We start from the raw sequence: 25,780 nt of genomic DNA on the forward strand, positions 1-25,780 counted from the left end.
TTTCATACTGAAAATGGCAGCAAGTCTCCTTTTGAACTCATTTCTTATGGCATAGAGTTTTAAAAGGGAGGGGAAAATGACAATTTCAGGTTATTTCATAGATTCAGACTGTGTTCACTGCCTTTGAAACATACTTTCTGGGGGGAAGAAAGTATCTCCCCATGGCATCCAGCAAGCACTGTCCTGCTGTAGTTCTCAGGAGGAATCCACCTGAAAAGGCTTCAAGGCTTTGGGGCCAAGCCCTGGACTTCTCAAAGACCTCTCACAGTAGCATGAAAATGTCTAACTGCAGGAGGCTGAGAAATGTAATGTGAAGAACGGAGAAAAAAGGAACAGGCTTAGAAATAAGTACATTTGAAAAAACAGTGAAAGATTGAAAAGATCACTCTGAATTTAAGAAAGAAGAATCGGTATCTTACCATTTGAACCTAAAAGAATATACTCAGGGCAAGACAAATTTCAGAAGACATGACACTCTTGAAATACAGAATTTTATTTAGAAACTGTTTAAAGTAGAAAAAAACCCTGTCAAGAAAGACCAGGTGGAAAATGGGTTCCCAATAAAATGGAATTTTAGGGCAACAAAAGTCTAAAAGGCCACAAAAGAGAAATAGCACCACTGTTATTTGAACAATGGCTAGTTACTTGCATTTTTTTGGCATTGTTAATCACTGAATCTGGGTTTTCCTCTGAATTCCACACAGAGCATGCACTACACAACAGTTTTATCATAAAATATCTGCTTTCTACACACATTTTAGGACAAGCTACCACCAGGAACAAATCAATACAAATACATCAGGGGCTGAACAATCTCAGTAGTGGGTGACACACATTTTGCAGAATTCTGCCAAACAAAGGAACTGAATAGGCCAGGGGCAAAGCAAATGAGGAAGAGTTAAGGAATGAAATATTTTAAATATTAATAATTAATTCAGACACGGTACTGTATCTTCTGCAAAAGAAAATTAACATTTAGTAACACACTAACGAATTTTATCTCCAAAGAGATTAGTGCACTGGCAAAGTATTCCGATAACAGGGGAGGGCAGTGGACAGCAGGTACCGAGAACACCCAGCCTTGCAGATCCCAAGGTAGCGATGGCCTTCATTGGTCACTCCCTTTGCCAGAGGTCCAGAAAGAACTTGCAGCATGACCACCTGCCTGCTGAACTTACACTCTAAGCAGCAAACTTTAAGGAGCCAAAGAGGAGTCCCCAGTGGGCGAGGGGAGCAGAGAAGAAAAACATGTTCAATGTAAACTTAAAAGACAGTAAAATGGGACACGACCCGCATTCAAATCCCAGAGATGTGGGCAAGTCCCCAAAAGTAGTTGTTAGATTTAAAAACTGGACACACCTCATTTCCCAAAAAACACAATACATAGAAATTTCAGGGATAACTGGAAAAATCATCAGAGAAATGTTCAATGAAATTCAAGCTCTTCAACTCAAACATCTCAGGGCTGAAACACACCCTCTATTCATCCAGGCAACAATGCCTCTTGCTTCTTAGAGCAGGGATACTATTGGTCAAGGACACCGAATGGCTTTACAGAGCAACTTTTTAAACTCTCCTTTTGGGCCAAGGTCTAGGCCTTTGAGGATTCAAGCAACCCTGCAAGGCCTATGAACAGCAGATTCCAAAGGTCCAAAGGTCTGGCCCTTCCTTCCCAGACACAATGTCAAACACGAAAATCTCCTGTCATGTTACATTTTCTATTTTGAAATATGGAAGCATATTTTAAATACTCTTAAGGCATTTATTTATTAAAACGTTCTCTGCCAAGATTTCACATTAGCTTAAAATTCAAATCAGTCTTTACATTTCTCTGAGGTCTCCACCTCAGTGTATCACATAAAAACACCTTCTCCAGCAATCAGTGTTACCAGTGTCCACTCGGTGAGCCCCATGGTCAGCCTCTTTGTTCCCCAGGTGACCCAACTAGATGTTAATACTGCTCTGCTACAGGGTAAAAGCTCCTAACTCAAACTCATTGGAAAAGGGGTGAAACTTCTGCAAAGTGCACTTTAAGAAGAGGTACTGTTTGCTCATGAAAAGAAACCAGTGAGTCCTCTAAGAATAATAAAAGGGGGTATTTTACAGTTAAGCACATGATTTGGAGTGAAGAATTCGGATGTTGCTCTGCTGATCCAGGCTGTTAGTACTCTTCTTGTTCCTCCTGTGGGCCCCCTTCATCAGGTATCACAAAGCCTTCCTAAAATGGGAAAATGAGAGGGAAAAGCTATTACTCAGTACCAAATGAAGGATCAGTTTCTACCGTAGGGCCACTTTCCTCATATTTACAGCCTCTCAAAGTCAACGGCTCTTCCTGTCTCTACCGCACATTTGACACTTACTAGCACAAGGCCACGTGACCACCACTTAATTAGACAGTGGAAACACATCCCACAAAAGGCAAAAACTAAGCATAAACTTATCCTCAAAGTGGATTTCTTAATTATGTCGATTATGGTGATGATGTCACACATCAAGTTGTACTTAAATGGGTACAGTTCATTGTCAATCCTACCTCAGTAAGGTTGTTTTAAAAGAGAAAACATACCCTCAAAAACCCCTGACGTCATCACGAAAGTTCAGTACCATGCGATCTTGCAATAAGTGGTCCACAGAGCCAGCTTTTCTTTACACCCTCCTCTAACGGCACTTAAGGACCGTGCATGCCACTGTGGGTCTCGTGAGTTTACCCCAAACACTCATAATCCCACAGGAGCTGCCAAGACTGATCCAACATCAACGGTACAGGCTACAGCCGATTTGCGGCTTCCACCTCACACTCACTCTAGGGCATTCTGGCATGTGATAACGGCTACAGCACCAGAAAAATCAGACTTCCCCTTTGACCACCATCTTTTTTTTTTTTTTTTCAACTAAATCTCTACAGCTGAATTTACTTAAGATAGAATGCCACTAAAATAAAACTCAGATTGGACCAAGGACCCCTATATCTTCATCATCTTTGTCTCACTGAAGCTGGCAAAGAGCAAACCCAGAATAAGGATTTACTGAACAAAGTATCATCTTTTCAGTCATCTGTCTTCATTCCCCGAAATTCACTTGGCATATTTAGAGAACAGTGTAAACGACAATATCAATATTTCCTTATATTTGTACACTGTCATGCATACTATAAAACACTTATACACTGTAGCTTGATCCTATAGACCTTACTAGGTGTGCGAATTTATAAATAAGCAAAGCCATTAAACAAGATACATAGCAAGATACCAAATCCTAACTAAATGTAGGGAAAAATCAGTCTTCCCTGATCAGCTAGCATGTCATGATTAATATCAGCAGATTCAGCTGTGTAATAATACACATGGATCCCAAGACCATAAAGTACTGAGAGGAAATGGGAACCAGGCACATTCCAGGGCAGGAGGAACAAAGACACAATCTGACAACTACGGGCAGGGGACATCAAAAAGGGGCCGTAAGCGTGGTTCCCAGGTCATGCCAGGGGGGCCTGATAAAATGGAGCTAAGTTGCAGGGGGTGGAGTGGGGATGGTGGGGTTAAGAGCATTTTGTGGCACTCATCACCGATCAGCGGCCATAAACCACAGAATCTGGGCAAGCCAGCCATCTCCTTGTCCTATTCCTGCCTCAAAGGCTCACAGACCTCAAGGCAGAGGCTGAGGCTGAGCAGAGATGACCTCTGAATGACTCTGAGAGGTCAAAGTCTTTTGATGAATTGCTATCCTGGAACAGGGCAAGCACCAGCACTGAGTCTGCTGAAAACAACCAGATAAAATTAACTTTGTCTCTGATGGAAAAATGGCAAAAAAAATATCCTGGTGTCAACACGTACATCTGTGGCATAGAGAATGTCCACGATCCTCTGCAATACAGGGTTGTTCTCCCCCTCGTTCTCCTGGCAAATCAATTCAATGTTCCTTAGCTTTCCAAAGTAGAAATCTCTTTCTTTCTCCAAGTCTTCGACAGTAAGTTTCAATACGTTGACCTGCATAAGACATTGGAAAGGGTGAGATACTCAGCATTTACATACCAATAACATATCAGACAAACCGCTAAGCCAAACGAGGACGTGGTCTTCCATCACACTAACATGGATCAAAACCCACTTCTGTTTAGTATCAATTTTCTTCAGCTTCAGATAAATAACGTAGGCTTGTTCATGGCCACCCTGACTATAACGCCTCCCAGGAAGAGGCAGGCTACACCAGTAATCATGAGGAACTTCTCAGGGATTAAGAAAAGTTCAAGGAGAAAAACTCTGGATTTCTGAGACAAATACAGAGGCAGAACCCACAACCCAGCCCAGCAAAGTGACTGACAAGCATAAACTGAGTCCTTATCAAGGCACTGGTCAGTGAAATCAAGGTCTTTCTGCATGTAGAGGTCAATGGAAAGAGAGGGTCTGGTCCAGAGAAGCAGGACAGAAATGGCAAGGCAGGAGAGGAAGACTGACTACAGATGACTACTGTTAGCCAAAGACAGCTAGAAGAGAGAGTGACCTGGGCATGGAGAACTCAGTGGTTCTCACAGGGCCGCCTTAGGTTGGGGATGAGGGGAGCACTCCATGACTCAAAAGAAGAGAAGAAGGTCCTGGCCCTCTCTCCCAAGAGAATTTCAAAAGGGAGAGAAGACACAGAGGCAGGGAGCAGACCCAGCATATTCCACCAAGCATCTCGCCAGCTCACCACACATGCTAAAGGATTCTCCTGCTGAGGGGTTTAATTCCCACAAAAGGCCAGTGAACAATTAAATCTCAGTGCCTAGGCCAGGACTCTATTTAGCCAACAGTGACAAATGTCATAAGAACTCTCATGGCCCTTTATATTTTAAGCACAGCGCACATCTTCATTACAGTATATTCAACTCTATGACATGTGAATTCAACTTAACTCTCACTGAAATACAAATTACACGGCGTACCACGCAGCATAAAATCCTGGGGTTTTATGTACTGTCTTCAAGCATAAAGTATCTCACTGACAATTATATGTATTAGTTATATGTTAAAATGGTAATACTTTGGATACATTGGGTAATGGGTTATTAGAAGAAATTTCATGGTTTTCTTTTCCCTTTTTTTAAACGTGGCTACTAGAAAATTTTAAATTATGTATGTGCCTCACATTTCTGGTTTGCATTCTATTTCTCTTAAACAGTACTGCTCAAGTACAGGTTGGGGCCACAGGGAAGGCTGAGCTAGGAAATCAAAGGTGCAGATACTGAGCGCAATTCAGGCAGCAGGGAATTTTGAGAGCCAGAAGGGCACCAGAGACATCACCATCTGGTCCAACCTTCTGAACCAGCTGCAAAAACTAAAGCAAACAGCTGCTTTAGCTCCTCCATGGCCTCACAAGGAAGCCAGAGATAGCCAAAGGGATCAAGTCCTGTCCGAGGGTGGAAGAAAACTCCCCTTCATAAGCTGCAGTCAAGACGCATCCAGAGATGAGAACAGGTGTCCAGGACCACCGGGACCATTCTGTCAATTACTTAATTTCAATGTTCATCATCAAAGGCCTGAACAGACCAAACCAGAATCAAGGTTCCAAACAGACCTTCAGGGGCGCCTGGGTGGCTCAGTCATTAAGCGTCTGCCTTCAGCTCGGGTCATGATCCCAGGGTCCCGGGATCAAGCCCTCCATCAGGCTCCCTGCTCGGTGGGAAGTCTGCTTCTCCCCTCCCACTCCCCCTGCTTGTGTTCCCTCTCTCGCTCTCTCTGTCAAATGAATGGATAAAATCTTTAAAAAAGAAAAAAAACCTGAGAATTTCAATGAAATAAATATAATATAAATAAATAAACAACCATGTATAGAAATAAACTATCAGCCACAAAGTGGAGTATGAGACAGGATAGAAGATAGAAGGGCAAGACTGGAGCACCCGGGTGGCTCAGTCAGTTTAAGAGTCAGACTCTTGATTTCAGCTCAGATCATGGTCTCAGGGGGAGATCGAGCCCTGCATCAGGCTCTGCGAGGAAACCACTTCAGATCCTCTTTCTCCCTCTGCCCCTCCCCCAGCTCACCCTAAAAAAAAAATAAATCTTTTAAAAAGGGGGAAGAGGGGGAGAACTGACCAACCCCAGCAGTAGGAAGCTGCCTTAAATCTTGAGTTCTAAGAACCAAGAGCCAGGGAAGAGGCCTACTAATCACATTAGTGACTTAGGAGTAAAGGGAAGTCAAAAGGTATACTACACTTTGGAGTCCATCACTCATGGTTCACTAGTGCCTCCCTCACAAACCCACTCCAACGTCCTTGGCCTACACATTATCAAGGGTACCAGAACTCAGCCTTCTGGGCCCCACTGAGGGGCCAAAGCAGGCTTCCTCCATATCATTCAATAAGATATATCCACAAGAGGGGCGCCTGGGTGGCTCAGTGGGTTAAGCCGCTGCCTTCGGCTCAGGTCATGATCTCAGAGTCCTGGGATCGAGCCCCGCATCGGGCTCTCTGCTCTCTAGGGGAGCCTGCTTCCTCCTCTCTCTCTGCCTGCCTCTCTGCCTGCTTGTGATCTCTCTGTCAAATAAATAAATAAAATCTTTAAAAAAAAAAAAAAAGATATATCCACAAGAGGGGCGCCTGGGTGGCTCAGTGGGTTAAAGCCTCTGCCTTCAGCTCCGGTCATGATCTCAGGGTCCTGGGATCGAGCCCCGCATCGGGCTCTTTGCTCAGCAGGGAGCCTGCTTCCCCTCCTCTCTCTGCCTGCCTCTCTGCCTACTTGTGATCTGTCAAATAAATAAATAAAAGTCTAAAAAAAAAAAAAAAAGATATATCCACAAGAAACAGTGAGTATACACTGAAAGTCACTGGCTTTCGCTCCCCATTCCTCTAAATGCTTACCTAGGAGATTGTTAAAACTCTGTGGCTCGTAATCAATGCCACTCTTAAACCTTCTCTGGTAGTAAAGTAATAGCTATAACCTAGGAAACCTAGGGAGAATGCTTTGGACCTGCACTGGCCAGCAGAGTAGCTAGGAGCCTCAAGTGGCTATCTGGGTACTTGAAATGTGGCCAATGCAATTGAGACAGGCAGCAAATATTAAATACACAAAAATACACACTGGCTTTCAAAAAACCTAGTACGGTCTTCAAGCATAAAGTATCTCACTGACGATTACTTGTATTAGTTACATGTTAAAATGGTAATACTTTGGATACACTGGGTAATGGGTTATTAGAAGAAATTTCGTGTTTTTCTTTTCCCTTTTTTTAACGTGGCTACTAGAAAATTTCAAATTATGTATGTGCCTCACATTTCTGGTTTGCATTCTATTTCTCTTGAACAGTACTGCTCTGGACTCAAATCAAATCAAAGTAAACTCCAGGATGCCTTAAGAATGCAGAATTGTGGGCACCTGGGTGGCTCAGTGGGGTTAAGCCTCTGCCTTCAGCTCAGGTCATGATCTCAGGGTCCTGGGATCGAGTCCTGCATCGGGCTCTCTGCTCAGCGGAGAGCCTGCTTCCTCCTCTATCTCTCTCTCTGCCTGCCTCTCTGCCTACTTGTGATCTCTCTCTGTAAAATAAATAAATAAAATCTTTAAAAAAAAAAAAAAAAAAAAAGAATGCAGAATTGCTACATGAGGTAACCCATGTAGAATACACCGCTGTCCTCTTGCCCTAAGAAGCTGGTCTGGCTCTATTTCCCATATCATTTACATCTCCCAGACCTCCACACCTTTGTCAAAGGCCACAAATTCAAATAATTCTAGAGGCCAGACAGACCAGGTAAAAGAGCCAAGGAAGTCAGTAACAGGGTGTTACAGATAAGGACTCTGGCAACCTGGAGAAAACCTAAAAAAAAAAAAAAAATCCTTCATATTAACAAAAAACAAAAAAACAAAAAAGGAAAGCCTGCGCAAGCCTCAGTACTCTGGAGACAGGGCTTGGGCAGCTAACTCCACCCTCCGAGCAGGTCATTCAACCTCCCCAGGTACACTGTCCCTATCTGTGAGACCTCACAGGACTTATGCAGAAGTGAAGTACTCACTAGAGCAAAGACAAAGCACTCTAAAAATGTCCGTTATTTTTGTTTTTATTATTAACATTTGTGAAGACAATCTGATTCCTGTGAACTTTTTAAAAAAGACACTCCAAAATCTATTTTGCTCTATCAAGACCATGGACAAGAACCATAATAATCACAACTGTTTTTTATCCACAGCCATTTTCCTCTTTTATCCCAGATGCCATTCCAGGGACCTGACATAACATCAGCTCAACTACTATGAGCAAAATATTAGCCCCACTTCACACAACACAGTAAGTTCAGAGAGGCTAACTGACTTGCCCCAAGTAGAAGCAACAGAGCCAGAAAAATCCCCAAATCTATACAACCCAAAACCTGTGCCCCATCACACAGGACATTAGCTGTGCCAAGAGCAGCAGGCCCACAGAATCCACTGCATCTTCTCCTAGAGAGTACAAGAAGCCCGGGCTGGCCACCCAGCCTTGGCATTAGCAACACTGTTCTTCCCTGTGCTTCCTGTGTACATCCTTGCCTAGAAACCAACAGTTACAGGGCAGTCTCCTTACTCTCCAGGATTTCTGTACTTCACAGTGACAGTCCCCAGAGGGTACTCAAGGCAGCCACACTAATGGGGATGGTGGCCCAGATAAGGTACCTTGACATCGGCACCTAGAAGCACAGGGCACACACAAATCAAAAGACTGAAAAAAAAACAAAAAACAAAAAAAACCCAGGGGCGCCTGGGTGGCTCAGTGGGTTAAGCCTCTGCCTTCAGCTCAGGTCATGGTCTCAGAGTCCTGGGATGGAATCCCACCCCGCATTGGGCTCTCTGCTCAGCAGGGAGCCAGCTCCCCCCCTCCCCGCCGCCCGCCCCCCCTCCCCCCCGCTTATGGTCTCTGTCTGTCAAATAAATAAATCTTTAAAACAAACAAAGAAACAACAAATATCATCTCTGGGCAGGCTCTTAGGTCCTGATCTCCTAGGAGCAGGGCTAGGGTCACGAGAGGTTCCAGGTTCAAGTGAGGCCACTGCCCCCAGGTTTTAGGACTTGGCTTTCAGGAAAGTGAAAGGATTCAATTCCAAACACACAGGAATCATAGAGCATCCTTGATTTTAAAACTGGAATTAATGAAGAAAATCATCCAAAAGCAAACAAATAAAACTATAAGGGTTGGTGAAAAAATGTCTAAATCTAAATTTTGTTCAGATCCAGTGACCTCTGCTAAGTACCTTCAGGATATTTAACTAATCCTGAAGCATACATTCCAAATCACAGAACAAATAAGAACAGAAGAGCTTTCCACACCAGTTCCACTCTAACTTAGATCTCTAGTGACCCAGGATTTCAGCACAGATACCAGAGAATCTTTTTTATTTACTATTTAGAAAGAAACTCTCCTTTATCTTCTGTCGGAGCCAAAATTCAAGAGACACTCTGTGAATCCCACAGAACGGTGAGCGGTGTTCCGGAGATCGTCGACATGGTTCTACTGTACAGGCGGGTTTCCAAAGACACCAGCTTCTGTCACACTAACACATCTTAGACACGCCCGATCCCACTCTTCCACCCACACCCCCACACTCCCAGTCCCCACACAGCACCCAAAGTGCTCACAACTCACGCCGAGGACTGCTTCAGCAGGCGGACAAGGCAGGCCTTCCTCCGAGAACAGAGACAGGCCTCCCCTGGTCAGGGCTGCCCAGCACCCTTTCTCCTGAAGTGACTCCTGTCTCGGACAGAGGCAGTGCCTACCTGCTGCATCAGTTCGGCTGCTTCGTCATCCCCGTTGCCCACACCAGGGTTCTTTCGCACCACACCCGGGCCAGCCTTAGGGGTTGCAGTAGTTCTGTGTGTTGCAATGGGCCTCTGTGGAGCTGAGAGAGCAGCAGAGCTTTTTTTAAGAGGAGAAACTTCAAGATAAAAAACCCACCAGACAAGAGGAGGCTGTGACCAACGGCCCTCCACAGCTGTGCGGTGCAGGGACCCAATGTAGAGAGCCCAGCATGCAAGACCGCACTCCCGAGTTTGCCCAGAGCGGTTTCTATGGCAGCAGAGTTAAGTACCAATTTTAGCCACCATCTTTTGTGCTGGGAAGGAGTCCCTCTGTGAGGTCTTTTTTCTGCTGGGGTAAAGAGCACTATCATCTGAAAGCGACACAGTCCTTCTGGCGCACACCAACAATCTACCTTAACCTAGCTCCAACCAAATCCACACAGAGGGTAACTTCGTGGAGCAAAGACAAACTTCATGCCAGGAGGGGCTCACAGTCCCAGCTGCCACCGGGTGCCCGACGTCTCCCATCCGGAAAGTTAGATGCCCCCATCTGAGAACCTCAAACTCCTTGGCTTGGGAAGAGAAGGGTGGCAGACTGCTCTTACCACTTGTTACCTCAAAACCCGCATCTTGCTCACCTTGTAAAAGGAGGTTAGGAGGGTTAGGAGAGGAAAGCAGCGCCCTGACTAGGACTTACAGACTTCTCTGTGAATAGAGCCAAAAGCTGACAAAGTAAGGAAAGAGTAGAGTGGTTAAAACAATCAAGAATAATCAAGAACAGGCTACCTTGAGGTAAATTTATGGTTCATGATTTTAATCATCTCTTTAGCAATTATTCTGTAAAGCTGTACATGATGCCAGGCTTAGAAATATCTGATCTTCCTGACACCCCAAAATGTTCAATAACTGTAAGGCTTTCACCCGCCGATACAGGCACTTCCTCTGGGTGATCTCTAGTATATCTTTATCCCCAAGATTAAATGCTTACTGCAAATCTCCACTTGCCTGTTCCCAGCATCTATGCAGATCCCCATTCTAGCAAGCTAAGCACTAAGTATTTGGAGAAATCAGAACCCTCACACTCTACTGATGGGAATATAAAACAGTGCAGCCACTTTGGAAAAGACTCAGGTAGTTCTGTAAAAGGTTAAACAGAGGAACCATATGACCCAAGAATTGTGCTCCACAAGTAGATATCTTCGGATTTATACCCAGGAGAAATGAAAACATAGGCCCACACAGAAACTTGTATAGGAATGTTCAAAGCAGCGCTATTCCTAACAGTTCAAGGCGGGGAACAACCCAAATGATCATCAGCTAATGAATAAATAAAATGTGGGGGCCCCTGGGCAGCTCAGCCAGTTAAGCATCTGACTCTTGATTTCAGCTCAGGTCATGATCTCAGTGTTCTCTTGTTCTCTTGTGAGAACAAGCCCCGCATCAGGCTCTGCACTGGGCATGGAGTCTGCTGAAGATTCTTTCTCTCTCCCTCTGCTTCCCAAAAAAAATTAAAATAAAAAAGTAAAATGTGATATAGTCATACAATGCAGTATCATTCAGTCACTAAAAATAATGAAGTACTGACAGGTGCTACGACATGGATGAACCTTGAAAACATAATGCTAAATTAAAGAAGCCAGACACAAAGACCAATATTGTATGACCCCATTTGTGTGAAACATTCAGAACAGGTAAATCCACAAAGTGGATTAGTGGTTGCCTGGGGTTGAGGGGGCGGGGGAAGAGCTAGGGGAAAATGGGAAGTGACTGCTATGGGACACAAACAAGGTTTCTTTTAGGGAGTAACAAAAACGTACTAAAATTGGTTGTGGCGATAGTTGAACATATATGCGAATACACTAAAAAGAATTCAACTGTACATTTTAAATGAGTGAACTGTATGGCAAGTGAATTATATCTCAATAAAGCTATGAAAATTAGAAAGTACGCAATGCCCCTCTCTACCTAGCAGACAGTTCAGCCTCTCTCTCATTAACTAATATTCTTTCCTCTTCTGGAAAAGGAGAAGTTAGCATCTGAAGAACATCTGCCCTGTCCCTAGGTATACAAATGTTCCACGAATACACGACTGCAAAGAGGTTTTGGGAAACCTACCAAGCCAAAACCTTTTAGAGAAGGTCTCTAAAAACTGCCTCCCAGATTCTGCTGGCATCATAGCAAGCCAAAGCCACTTAGCAGCTCAAATTCTAGAGAGGCCAGGGAAGCCACAATAAGCACAGGAAGCTGGTCTGCAGACAGAATGATGATGCAGAGAGCCAAGCACAGTTCCTAAGAGACCTAGAAATCTCCGTCAGTTCCTGGGTGTTGCGGTCTGGTTGTAACTTCCCATCTCAGGGCCCTGGAAAAGGCCTTGTGTTCAAACTAAAGCTCCCTTTTGTGAGCTAACCTGAGGAATTTCTAGCCCATACAAATAAAGAGTACTGGCAACATTACATAAAGTAATTCATTAAAACCTCAAGAACCCCCCTCTGGGGCAAATATCAAAATTCCCATTTTACAGAGGAAGAAACTGTGGGGAAGAGATAAAGTGGCTTACACAGGGCTAGAGAGACCTAGGAACAAACAGAGGTCTGCCTGATGCCACAATCATAATCCTGCCACACGACTGGGATTATGCTCCTTAATCTCCCTAAGTTTATGGGGCTCAAAACCCTCTGGCTGAAGGCTGAATGAACGGGTGACTAACGAGTACTTGGAATACTCTTGTGCGGAAATGGTGTTTTTATTTTGTAGTTTTACCTGCACTGCTAGAGCTGAGAGGTTTCTTCGGTTTGTTCAGAGCTGGAGCAACAAGGGAGGGAGCCACGGCAGTTTCTTGACCTTGTCTGGCAGCTACAGGGTCATAGTCTTTTCCATCATAGTTAGCATCAAAAAACTTCTTGAACCACTGAACAAATTCAAAATTGTCCTGAAACTTTCCTTTTACTAATTTGTCCACAGGAATTATCTGCAGAAAAATACCAAGACTATTTAGCCCAAAGCAAGAGGTTTTTGGCAAGCATCAAACGTGCCCATGCATCAAATCAGTATAAAGCTCTACCAAAAGGAGAAAAAAAAAATGTTTAGAGGCAAGAACTTGGTGCTAAGTAAGCCCCTGAAAGTTTATACAGCAAGTTTCAAACAGTTTGCCTTCCACAAAGTACTTAGACCTGCCAACGCCCCCCATCAAAAGGAATCAGAAATGCAAAAGAACACATATTATACATTAATCACATACACACATTCCAAGCACATCATAAGACATTCATTCCATTGAAAAGTAAATCTCCCAGGCAACTTGCATGGCCACAGTGCCCATCACCAAGTAGGAAACCCAGAGCACAAACCAACCACAGGTACCTATAGTGAACTATGTTAAAGAAAATTCTGTCTTGTCAATCATATCTCAAAAAAGCTGGAAAAAAATTTCATCAAGAAAAAAAAAGGGGGGGGGGACTTCTGTCTTAAAAACAGGTGAAGGTGGGGCACCAAGGTGGCTCAGGTCGTTAAGGGTTTGCCTTCAGCTTGGGTCACGATCCCAGGGTCCTGGGATCGAGTCCCACATCGGGCTCCCTGCTCAGTAGGAAGCCTGCTTCTCCCTCTCCCACTCCCCCTGCTTGTGTTCCCTCTCTCGCTGTCTCTGTTAAATAAATAAATAAAATCTTAAAAAAAAAAAAATAGGTGAAGGTAATAATCTGTCCCAGATCAGATTTCTATAAAATGGTATGTTTTTCTATTTTTTTTTTTTTACGATTTTATTTGACAGAGAGAAAGGCAGCAAGTGTGTATAAGCACAAGCAGCGGGAACAGCAGAGGGAGGGAGAGGGGCAGGCTCCCCGCTGAGCAGGAAGTCCATTGTGTCTCTCTATCAAATAAATAAATAAAATCTTAAAAAAAAATGAATGTATGTAATATTTTGAACTATATCCACCTCTCTGAGCAAATAAATAGAATTTTAAGAAATTACTCTGTATGATACTGAAACATTTTAAACGAAATGTTATCTGGAACTCATTCTCAATAATCTGTGAGTACAGCAGGTGGGGTAAAGGGATATCTGAAACAAACTGGCCATCATTTGATAACTGCTGACATACATGAGAGATCATCACATTATTCACTCTACTTCTGTATGCTTTAGAAATTTTCCTTGTTCATGGGGTGCCTGGATGGCTCAGTCGTTAAGCGGTTGCCTTTGGCTCAGGTCATGATCCCAGGGTCTTGGGATCAAGGCCCACACTGGGCTCCCTGCACAGCAGGAAAGCTGCTTCTCCCTCTCCCACTCTCTCTGCTTGTGTTCCCTCTCTTGCTCTCTCCCTCTCTCTCTCTCAGATAAATACATAAAATCCTTGAGAGAAAAAAAAAATTTTTCCTTGTTCAAAAAAATAAAGTAGCAATTCTATAAAAAGAAAAATTACTGCACATAAGCTACACCAAACTATGCCTGGTACCTAAATGATATTCATTCAATACAAATACATATTTCATATATTATAGAAAGACTGATTTTGAAGTAAATACAGACAAGATACACCAGCGAGATAATTAAGGTGTGACTACAAACTTTATTAAAAAACATTTCCTCGGCACCTGGGTGGCTCAGTGGGTTAAAGCCTCTGCCTTCGGCTCAGGTCATAATCCCGGGGTCCTGGGATCAAGCCCTGCATCTGGCTCTCTGCTCAGCAGGGAGCCTGCTTCCCTTCCTCTCTCTCCGCCTGCCTCTCTGCCTACTTGTGATCTCTGTCAAATAAATAAATAAAATCTTTTAATTAAAAAAAAAAATTTCCTCAAAAAATGGCTTAAAAGAATAAACTATTCTGGGGCACCTGGGTGACTCAGTCAGTTAAGTATCAGACTCTTGATTTCAGCTCAGGCCATGATCTCGGGGTCATGAGATTGAGTCCCATCAGGCTCTATGGTTGGTATGGAGTCTGAGATTCTGTCTCTCCCCTTCTGCTCCTTCCCCCTTTCACACTCTAATAAATAAAATCTTAAAAAAAAAAAAAAGAAAGAAAGAAAGAAAAATGGGGGGGGGGGCTGCTTAATTTTGTGTAATACATTATCTACTAAAACAGAGATAATATTTGTCCTAATGAAGCCTGGTGGACTATGTTTCTGATACTTTCAAATATCCTTAAGGGCAAAAGGGAAGTTGTCAGCACACATAAAGGATCTTCCTTGTACCCTACTATAAAAAGCAATACTTCTAGATTCTTCTCTTAGAACTACTTATTCTATCACATGGTATGCTTTATAGAAGTAAATCCAGAGATAAAAAGGATTAAATCTCAGACTAATAAAGATTAAACAGTATTATTTTTTTAAAAAATCGTGAATACAGATTTATAGGCAGATTCCTCCAGACACCAGTAACTTCAAAATAAAGGAAGAGGACAACAAGGGAACCGGGGGAAGAAGGGTACAAAGAAATGCTGCTCCTAATAAATCCTATTTTAGCTGGAGAAAGATAATTATATAAACTGAGGGGGCCGGGTAGAAAATGTCCAAAGTTACAGGCCAACATCTACATACTTAGTAACAGTTTCTAATTAAGAAACAACCAAATGAAAGTAAAATTTACTTACTTTGTCAACACCCATTCTCTTAAAACCTGCTTGTAGTATTTTGAAGTTCTGGATGTATTCATGTTCTAACTTAGCCTGGAATTTTACTTTCTTCAAGGCAATCGAGCCAGGGAACAGCATGTCCATAAACTGACAATAGGCAGCACCTGAATGAACAACAGAAGATTAATATACACACTTAGGTCATTAAATACTACTATTAAAGAAGCAGGATCGGGTGCCTGGGGGCTCAGTCGGTTAAGAGTCTGCCTTTGGCTGGGGTCATGATCTTAGGGTACTGGGATTGAGCCCCACATCAGGCTCCCTGCTCAGTGGGGAGCCTGCTTCTCCCTCTCCCTCTGTCCCTCCCCCTGCTTGTGCTTTCTCACTCTCTAACAAATAAAATCTTAAAAAAAAAAAAAAAAACAGCAGCAGGATGAACTGGGGTGCCTGGGTGGCTCAGTTGGTAGAGCATCTGACTCTTGATTTCAGCTCAGGTCAGGATCTCAGGGTCGTGAGATTGAGCACTCCCCTCCCAACCCCAGGTTGGGCTCCAGACTCAGTGGGGAGTTGGCTTGCAATTCTCTCTCTCCCTCTGAGGCTTCCCCGCTTCCCCCAACCCCACCCCATGTGCTCCCTAGAATAAATAAATAAATATTTAAAATAAATAAAGAAGCAGGATGAACTTTTACCCAAACCTACTTAACCCACATACAACTTAAAAAGTTGTAAAGCAGACCTATAATAGGGTGCCTGGCTGGCTCAATCGGTAGAGCATGTGACTCTTGATCTTGGTGTTGAGAGTTCAAGCCATGCTGTGGGCAGTTTACTTACAACAACTTTAAAAAAAAAAAAAAGTGAACCACAAAACCCAAAAACTTCAATACCACTTGACGTCAGAGTCAATTTCTCGAAATCTATAACAAGACTGGTTTCACCTAAGTTCTAACATACTTGCAATCTGGAAGCCTGTGATAAGGAGAGAGGAAATGTTCCTATGAAATGTTAAAACTTTGTAAGAAACAAATACGACAATAAAATGACCACTACAAGGAAAAATGAACCCCTAGAAGAGAACGAAGGGAAACAGAGGTGATTCTGTCTGATGTTTTGCAAGGATAAACCCTCCTCCCCACCGGCAGGAGGAGGAATTTCCCAAGTATTTCAGAGTCATCCCCTGACCTAGGTTAAATAAATGTTTTTCTAAGATGTCTGTCTCCCTGAGGTTTTACATCTCTAAATAAACTTCGCCTATCAGTTTATAAACAAAGTTAACTTTTTTTATTTTAAAATCAACTATAGAAAACGATTACATATATTTCATCCCACTTCTTTCCAATTCCATTCCTTCCTCCACTTGCTCATTTTTTCCCATCAGCCTCCCCAAAAGTATTTTCTTGGGGCTTAGAATTCCCATGAATGTAATTTCTCTAATGCCTACCGAACTGCACTCTCCTAAGATAGGGCAGGCTTCACTGTGCACTTAGTGCCCTTGCAGTGCTGATATGCCAAAGGAAATAGCCAGGGAAGGAGGCAAGAAATCCGGTGACTAAGCAAAACGTGTTCTGCAGAATGAGACTACCATCATATGCATATTCAACTTACTTTAAATCAGATCAATCTGGCTCCCTGCCAGTTCTAGCATAAATAGTGCCACCATCATTATTTTTGAAAATAATAAAGAAGCACCTCCGTGACCAAAGTGACATTCTGAGTAGAAAAAAGGCATCAAAAAGTGAAAGCCTGGGACGCCTGGGTGGCTCAGTTGGTTAAGCAGCTGCCTTCGGCTCGGGTCATGATCCCAGCGTCCTGGGATCGAGTCCCACATCGGGCTCCTTGCTCATCGGGGAGCCTGCTTCTCCCTCTGCCTCTGCCTGCCATTCTGTCTGCCTGTGCTTGCTCTCTCTCCCTCTCTCTCTCTCTGACAAATAAATAAATAAAATCTTTAAAAAAAAAAAAAAAAGTGAAAGCCTGGTTTTCGAGGTGCCCAATTTACTTCCACATCTAACAAAAATATACTGAAGGAATTCTATATACCAGGCACTGAATTAGCAATATTTTATTTTTAAAATAGGGACACAAATAGCTTCCTAAATGCTAGAGGACAATGACCCAGTTTAACAAACTCATAGCATAAAGAAGGGTAATACGTTACATTTTATTTTTATTTTTTTGTTTAAGTAAGCCCCACACCTGGCATAGGGCCCAACACAGGGCTTGAACTCACGACCCTGAGATCAAAAACTTGAGCTGAGATCAAGAGTTGACCACTTAACCACCTGAACCACACAGGTGCCCCTGTTATATTTTTTTTTTTTTTTTAAGATTTTTTTTTTTTATTTATTTATTTGTCAGAGAGAGAGAGGGGGAGAGAGCGAGCACAGGCAGACAGAATGGCAGGCAGAGGCAGAGGGAGAAGCAGGCTCCCTGACGAGCAAGGAGCCCGATGTGGGACTCGATCCCAGGATGCTGGGATCATGACCTGAGCCGAAGGCAGCTGCTTAACCAACTGAGCCACCCAGGCGTCCCATCCCCTGTTATATTTTAAAAGAGATTTTAAAGTCATAATTTACCAACTGCAATATATAGATCTTGTTTGGATCCTGATGCATACAAATCAACTCAAAACACACGCATGCACGCACACACAATAATCTACTAGGCATCTATATCCACAGCACTATGTTATATATGAAAGGTATTTTTCTGAAACAGCAAAATAATGTGCATTTACTAAATACACACTATTTTCAGGCCAGCCACTGACTTCCCACTAAAGTCAACCAAACCACTTGAAAGCAACGGTCATCTGCTTCTCACAAAAAACTTCCTTGGGGCGCCTGGGTGGCTCAGCTGGTTGGATGTCTTGCTTTGGCTCGGGTCACGATCCTGTAGTCCTGGGATCAAGTCCCTTGATGGGCTCCCTGCTCAGTCAGGAGTCTGCTTCTCCCTCTTCCCCCTGCTCTTCCTCCCTCTCTATCAAATAAATAAAATCTTTTAAAAAGAAAAAAAATTTGCTTGAAGAACTATCATAGTTCTTTATTTTAGAGCTGGAAGAATCCTTAGAGCCATTATAAATTTAAAAATGGAGGACAAAAAACTGTCGCCCAAGACCACAGGGGCCAGAGACTAAAGCTTAGGACCAGATCCCAGGTATCCTGCCCTCCCTGTCCACTGCTCTTTTCCACAGTGTCACAACATCCTCTTACGATACCCTCCAGTTGAATAAAGAAACATCTCCTGGATGGGGGAAAATAAATGCCACGCTGCAACTTGCTGAAACAGATGATACATAAAGAAAAACTAAGACCTCATTAAAAATGGACAAAGCAAATGGGACAATTCACAAAAGAAATATAAATGGCCAATAAACACATGGGCATGCGGATTCAGTCTAAGAAAGTAATTAAAAAAGAATAGGGCAAGGATTCACTTATGAAACTGGCTATGCTAACTTTATTCACAGGAGTATGAAACAGGAACAACCTTTACATCCAAAAGTAGAAGCGATCAATCAGCACACCAGCTGCCTGAGAGAGTATTATTGCAAGCACTCAAAATACATTTTCTTAATTTGGGCAGAAACCCAAGATTTAATATTAAAAGAAAAAGATACAAAACATACCTATAAAATATCTACTGTTATATAACAGTAACCATTCTAATATATATGTATGCGTGAAAAAAACAATGTATCAGGTTAAACCGTAAGAAATTACTGTTTTCTAGGTCAAAAATGACTGAATAGTGGCCATCTCTGGGGGGTAGTACTGAATGCACTGTGTTTTGTTTTGTTTTTAAAGATTTTATTTATTTATTTGACAGACAGAGATCACAAGTAAGCAGAGAGGCAGGCAGAGAGAGAGGAGGAAGCAGGCTCCGCGCTGAGCAGAGAACCCGATGTGGGGCTCGATCCCAGGACCCTGGGATCATGACCTGAGCCGAAATCAGAGGCTTTAACCCACTGAGCCACCCAGGTGCCCCTGCACTGTGTTTTTTAAATATTCAATTATGTACTACAGGAAATATTACTATTACTTTTTTTAACTTTTTAAGTAAACTCTACACCCAACATGGGGCTCGAACTCACCACCCCAAGATTAAGAGTCACGCTCCACTGACTGAGCCAGCCAGGTGCCCCAGTAAATATTACTTTTCTAATCAGAACACAAAAAAAGAAGGTAAATGTTTAAAAGAAAAAAATCTAGCCTCTCCTTTTCACAAAAAGGCTAAAAACTCCTAGCCTACAAATGTCCCAACTGGGTACAGAACAGGTTAAAAAGAGGCCTGTCTTCCAGTCTGCCTTAACAAAGGTTGGCAACATAAGCAGGGTCCCTCTCAGATAGCTGCTGACCCAATGACCTGTGGCAGGAGAACAGGCCCACATAATCTGTGGCCTGAGGATGCAGACAGACTTAGGGCAGGACTAGCTGTATGTCACTGTGTCAACTACCAAATCTCACCAGCTGCTGTGGCCTCACCCTAGCAAAGTCTGTGCTCCACGCAGAGAACACAAAATACGGTGACACCTGCTCCGAAAGCCTGCACTATCTCAAGTGCACAGGCTCTCAACCCTTTCAGGTCCAGAGACCCCTGGAGAATTAGATGAAAACTGTAGCCAACATTCTGCAGAAGAGATGCTTCCCTGTAAGAAGATTCCACGTGGGGGCGCCTGGGTGGCTCAGTGGGTTAAAGCCTCTGCCTTCGGGGCTCAGGTCATGATCCCAGGGTCCTGGGATCAAGCCCTGCATCGGGCTCTCTGCTTAGTGGGGAGCCTGCTTCTCCTCTCTCTCTCTCTGCCTACTTGTGATCTCTGTTGTCAAATAAATAAATAATAATTTTTAAAAGTCTATTAAAAAAAAAAAAAAAAAGAAGACTCCACATGAAAACCTACCAAAGTCCTAACACAACACACAGGAAACACACGGACTACTAACCGTAACGTTCAGACTTTAGGGAATAGGTGAGGCTGGAGTCATCTTTTTTTTTCTTTTTAAGATTTTTTATTTATTTATTTGACAGACAGAGATCTCAAGTAGGCGGAGAGGCAGGCAGAGAGAGAGGAAGGGAAGCAGGCTCCCTGCCGAGCAGAGAGCGCCCCATGGCTGGAGTCATCTTAAAGGATGAATAAAACTGGAAACAGAGGGCTATGAGGAGTCATTAATGCAGACATTAAAAATCAGCCTCAAGGGGTGCCTGGGTGGCTCAGTGGGTTAAGTGTCTGTCTTCGGCTCAGGTCATGATCTTGGGGTCCTGGGAGAGAGCCCCGCATCGGGCTCTCTGCTCAGCAGGGAGTCTGCCTACTTGTGATCTCTGTCAAATAAAGAAATAAAATCCTTAAAAAAAAAAAATCAGCCTCAAGATATTTTAACATGGGAAAAATAATACTATTTTAATTTTATTCACCTATTTATTTTTAAAGATTTTATTTATTTATTTGACAAAGAGACAGAGCTCAAGTAGGCAGAGTGGCAGGCAGAGGGAGAGAGAGAAGCAGGCTCTCCGCTGAGTGGGGAGCCCAATGCAGGGCTCATTCCCAGGACCCTAAGATCATGACCCGAGCCGAAGGCGGCCACTTAACTGACTGAGCCACCCAGGCACCCCAATACTATTTTAATTTTAAAAGCAGGAAACAGGAACGCCTGGGTGGCTCAGTTGGTTAAGCATCTGCCTTCAACTCAGGCCATGATCTCATAATTCTGGGATCGAGTCCCACATCCAGCTCCTTGCTCAGCAGGGAGCCTCCTCCCTCTGCCTGCTGCTCCCCCTGTTGTGTTCTCTCTCTCTGTGAACAAATATATAAAAATCTTTTTAAATAAATAAATAAAAGCAAAGCAGGAAACAAAACTGTCCAGCACATATGTGCTTGTTACTTAGTGTAAGAGTCTGTAAGAGCAACAGACCAGGAAGAAACCAAATGTCCGAAAGGGGACTGCTTCAAGAAAATTAGAATCTACACAGCCAAAACAGAAAGGAAAGTGGCATCCAATAAACTGCCAATATGTAACACCCTCCGGAATACATCGTGTGATTAAACGTGCTACCATCAGTGTAGAAAAGGGGGAAGAGAGCACAAAATATGGACAGATGTTTTTGCTTGTACCTATACATTCTCTCTGGAGCAGGAAACTGGGTGGCTAGTTGACAGGGTTAAGGAAGACACTTCTCACTGTTTATCTTTTTGTTCATTTTGAATTTTAAACCACTTTGGGACCTTCAGTTAGTTCAAAATATTCAAAAAAAAAAGAACTGTATAAAGTGTGTGTCAATTATATTTAATAATTATAACTAAATACTGAAAGTACAGCTACAATAAATGACCTTGAGCAAGTTGTTTAACCTCACTATGCCTCAATTTCCCCATGTATAAAATAGGGATGATAGTCCTTACCTTCCAGGTTATATATGTAGAGCACTTTGGAAAGCGCCTGGTCTATGATAAGTGCTGAATAAATAAAGCCAAACTAGAGGGAAAAATATATCTAAAAGATTACGACTACCACAAACTTGTCATATTACAGCAGATTACGGTTTCTTCTAATATGTTTTGTAAGACCTAACAGCTTATAATTAGAAGTTTCTTGTCTTTTGTTTTGTTTTAATTATGGTGAAGAAAAACCAAGGAGGTACTTGAAGAGTCAGGCAAAAAAGCTGGAAGAAATCCTTTCTTGAGCAGAGGAGTGACCCAATAAAAATGTTCTCTAAGAAAGGCTGCAGACCACAGTGGTGCTAAAGAGTGGGAGCAGGGGAACCGACTGGGGGAACCCAGAGGGAACCCGTGCCTGGTGAGGAGCCCACTACAGCAGCAGTGAACAAACGGAGAAAGGGCTAGATTCACAACACCCATCAGAAGACCATATGGAACTTGGTGAATTAGTCTCTTTCGAGACCTGCAACACTGGAAAAATGGTGGCATCATGGCCCAAAGTGGTGTCTGGAAAAGAGAGCTAACTCGAGGAGAAAACGAAGTAGAGGAAGCCTGATGAGGGACATGGTGACGCTCAGAGGAGCATAAGCAAGATTGACAGGCCATTTTAGAGAAACTCAAGGGCTCCTACAACAAGCTGAGAGATAAGGAAATCTAGCATTTGCCACGGAGCATCTGCACACCACGCACATCTCCTAATCCGTGCAGCATAGGAACTATGGAGCCAGGCTAGAGCGGAGAAGACAAGAAGAGAAGGGGGAGCCGAAAACACTCAGCGAGGGCCACTCTACCGGTTCAAAGAACCGTGCTGGGCCCTTGGAAACATGCAAAGGTCCTGAACATGGAATGGAAGTGAGGGAACAGAGGACTGGTTGACAAAAAACAACCAGCATCCCCTTTCTGATACAAGTAATCCCTCATCCAAATCATTCTTTCCTTGATGGCTATCTTTCCAAAATACTTAATGACTAGCTCGCAAACACAAGGAGACTATGGAATGGAAATGAATCTCTAAACAACCTACCAACTATGACAGAAAGTTATCCTCGCCTTACCTAACAAGAGCCAAGCAAAGACTTGTTTCACTGTTGGGGCAGGTGGGGCGGGGCAGGGTGGGGTCACAATGCTGACAAACCTCAGCCATTTCATAGGCAACCAGCACATTAATGGTGTAGGACCTCAGAGCTTCATGCTCCCCAGAGAAAAACCTATTCCTACCCTTCAAGGCTTGGGTTTCGTAGAAAATTCTAGTCAGCTCTATCCTCTGCTCATCAGAGGTAAGACTGGGAGGGACCAGCAGCATTAAAGGCTACTGGGATTCTGCTTAGGCCTCAGAAAACGCAAGGGTCTCAGGAACCTCATTTACTCTAGGACTCTGATGCCCCAGCAGCAGTCCTTCCACAGGGACATCGTGTCTGCAGCTCATCCTGTTTAGCCTCACACTGAAAACTGAGACCTAGTTTTCTAAATATCAAAGTGAAACACCATGCAACCATCTACATACTTAGAGAGAAGTCGTGTATAGCTCTCAGAGGAAAACTAGCTATGAATGAATAAAGTTTGCTTACAAATCACAGTTAAGTGTCCTGCACTTAGCACTCTCTGCTATGGAAAAGCACTTTACCCAGGGTAAGAAAAATGGCAGGTAGGTTGCAAAGTTGAAATTCTTCACAAGGATTTTCAATTAGACAATATCATTGCAATTAATTATATGTAACTGCCATTTGTTTAACTCTTCCAAATGCTTCTTTTAAAAAGATACAACATGAAAAAAAAGATATAACATGGATGCAGCAGAAAGAGTGTATATTCTGTGGTCAGAAAGATCTGGGTTCAAAACCAGGCTCTGCAATGCACAAGCTGTGCCCCACAGGCAGTCTCCTCGTTTGTAAGAGGAGCATATGCACACTCCCTTGAGAGATCTACACTCACATCCAGGGTCTGGCACAGACTCCATATCTGAGAGCTATTTTTACAGGTAGGCCTGGTTCAACTACCACAGTTTAAAATGAGGAACTAGAACATTAAAGGAGTTGTCCAAAATCACACAGCTCAGAGCACACTGAAGCCTCTTCACACCCAGTTCTAAGTACCCACTACAGCTCCCTCTCTGAATGAGGTTAAATCTGGAGCCAGATCATATGTGTACCACTTATCTACACATGAAAAGACATCTAGCGGCACCCAGGTGGCTCGGTCGGTTAGCATCCAACTCCTGATTTCCACTTAGGTCATGATCTCAGCACTGTGAGATCGAGCCCCGCAACGAATCTGCTCAAGATTCTCTCTCCCCCCTTCTGCCCCTCCCCCACCCACACCTGCATGCTCTCTCCCTTTCTCTCTCTAAAAATAAATAAATCTTTAAAAGAAGAAATCTAAATTAAGGAAAATAAATTTCAGAGTATATTTAAGGAAACAGGTAAATTTTAGGGAGAAACTCCTGGTGAAAAAGTTGGCCCTGATGAAAACTGGGATGACCTCATCCCCATATTAGTCAGAAAACACGGGACAAGCAAGTGCTTTAAGAGCCTCAAACAAATGGGGATGTGGTGATGGGACTGAGGAAACAAACAGAAACTGGGGCGGGGGGAGACAGCACAGGTCTAAGGCTAACAACCTGGGCCTATGCTAACCTGCGCCTGCCACAACTAAAGTAACGAGTGAGAGACTAGCATGACTCATGTACAACATCTTTTCACTACACAACTTCCTAAAGAGCCTCCCCTCAACCATCTGCAAAATGGAGATTAACCTTCACAGAGGATGGAACAAGACGAGCAAATGAAACTAAGAGCAAGACTAGGATCCAGCTATAAAATAAGGAAGAACAGAACTGAATTCATTTTATTTAAAATAAATGAAAGCAGTTAACTGTATTTATTAATTTGAGAGCGAGCAAGCACACATGAGCAAGGGAAGGGCAGGAGAGAGAGAGAGAGAGACACTCTCAAGCAGACTCCCCCCTCGGCACCTCCCATGACCCTGAGATCATGACCTGAGACAAAATTATGAGTCAGACACGCAACAACTAAGCCACCCGGACACCCCAAAAGCAATGGGGGCACCCGGCTGGCTCAGCTGGTGGAGCATGCACTCGTGATCATGGGTTGAAAATTCAAGCCCCATGATGGATACAGAGATTAATTAAAAATAAAATCATAAATAAAATCATTCATAAATACATACATAAATCCAAATGGCACCAGTAAAGGAAAAGTCTGAGCCCCTGCCGAGCAGGGCATGGGGATTGAAGAACCTCGGCTCCTGATTTGAACAAAGGTTTGAGTCTCAATTCTGTTCTTGGTTCTATAACCCAGGACTTGTTACCCAGTTTTTCTAAGCCCAGTGCCTTATCTGTAAACTGGGGTTAATAAACATCTCCACTTCATGGGAAATATAGTGAGAACTGAATGAAGAGATATTGGGAAAGCATCTACATGACCCTGGCACATAAGTGTTCAATCAAATGACTACTGTTGTTACACCCAGTAATAATTCTAATTCTCTCCCACAAATACGGTAAGAATTGAAGTAGCAGCAACATATACATCTCATCCTTCTGGCATATTCTTAACCCCACCTCTATCTGGTAGACCCAATTTTGGTAATCCCAACACAATCCTTATCATGTGATGACAGTCAAGGGCAATCAGCAGAACCCCCAAAGATGAGACAGGAAGTCTTTAGAGGAAGTAGAAACAAATAACATCTTCACGAAAAATAATTACCAAGAGCCTAGAGTTCATACCCTCTGATCTAGTAATTCTATTTCTAGAAATCACTATGGTAAAATTAGAAGCCACCTAAATGTTCCCAAATCAGAAACATATTAACTCCAGAATACCATAGAAATAGCACAAGGCCATTAAAAACAAGTTATTTTTATGACAGTGAGTAACACTAGAGAATATCCACAATAGAGCCAAGTGAAAAAACCTGGAACATACACAAATATATATACGTGCATAGAAAAGTGAAAGAAAACAGCCCAACAGCAGTTTTCTCTGAATAATGGAACTAATGGCATTTTTTATTTTCTTCTTTCTAGTTTTTTT

At 43.0% G+C, this 25,780-nt stretch overlaps 1 protein-coding gene across 3 annotated transcripts in view; it reads right to left on the reverse strand.

Annotated features, from left to right (window-relative positions):
- Nucleotides 1–472: 472 nt before the first annotated feature.
- Nucleotides 473–25,780, reverse strand: part of LOC111141689 (microtubule associated protein RP/EB family member 1) — a 32,248-nt gene continuing 6,940 nt past the window's right edge. For all 3 annotated transcript variants that reach the window (XM_022494445.1, XM_022494447.1, XM_022494446.1), the window contains exons 3-7: nt 15,320–15,465; nt 12,495–12,702; nt 9,714–9,835; nt 3,834–3,986; nt 473–2,218 (exon numbers count right to left, since the gene is read on the reverse strand). In XM_022494445.1, coding sequence (XP_022350153.1) covers nt 2,162–2,218; nt 3,834–3,986; nt 9,714–9,835; nt 12,495–12,702; nt 15,320–15,465 — 686 coding nt within the window. In that variant the 3' untranslated portion in view covers nt 473–2,161. The remainder of the gene's footprint in view (nt 2,219–3,833; nt 3,987–9,713; nt 9,836–12,494; nt 12,703–15,319; nt 15,466–25,780) is intronic.

Source organism: Enhydra lutris, unplaced genomic scaffold (genome assembly GCF_002288905.1).
Source record: "Enhydra lutris kenyoni isolate GAN:26980312 unplaced genomic scaffold, ASM228890v2 scaffoldscaffold6, whole genome shotgun sequence".
Lineage (NCBI taxonomy): Eukaryota > Metazoa > Chordata > Mammalia > Carnivora > Mustelidae > Enhydra > Enhydra lutris.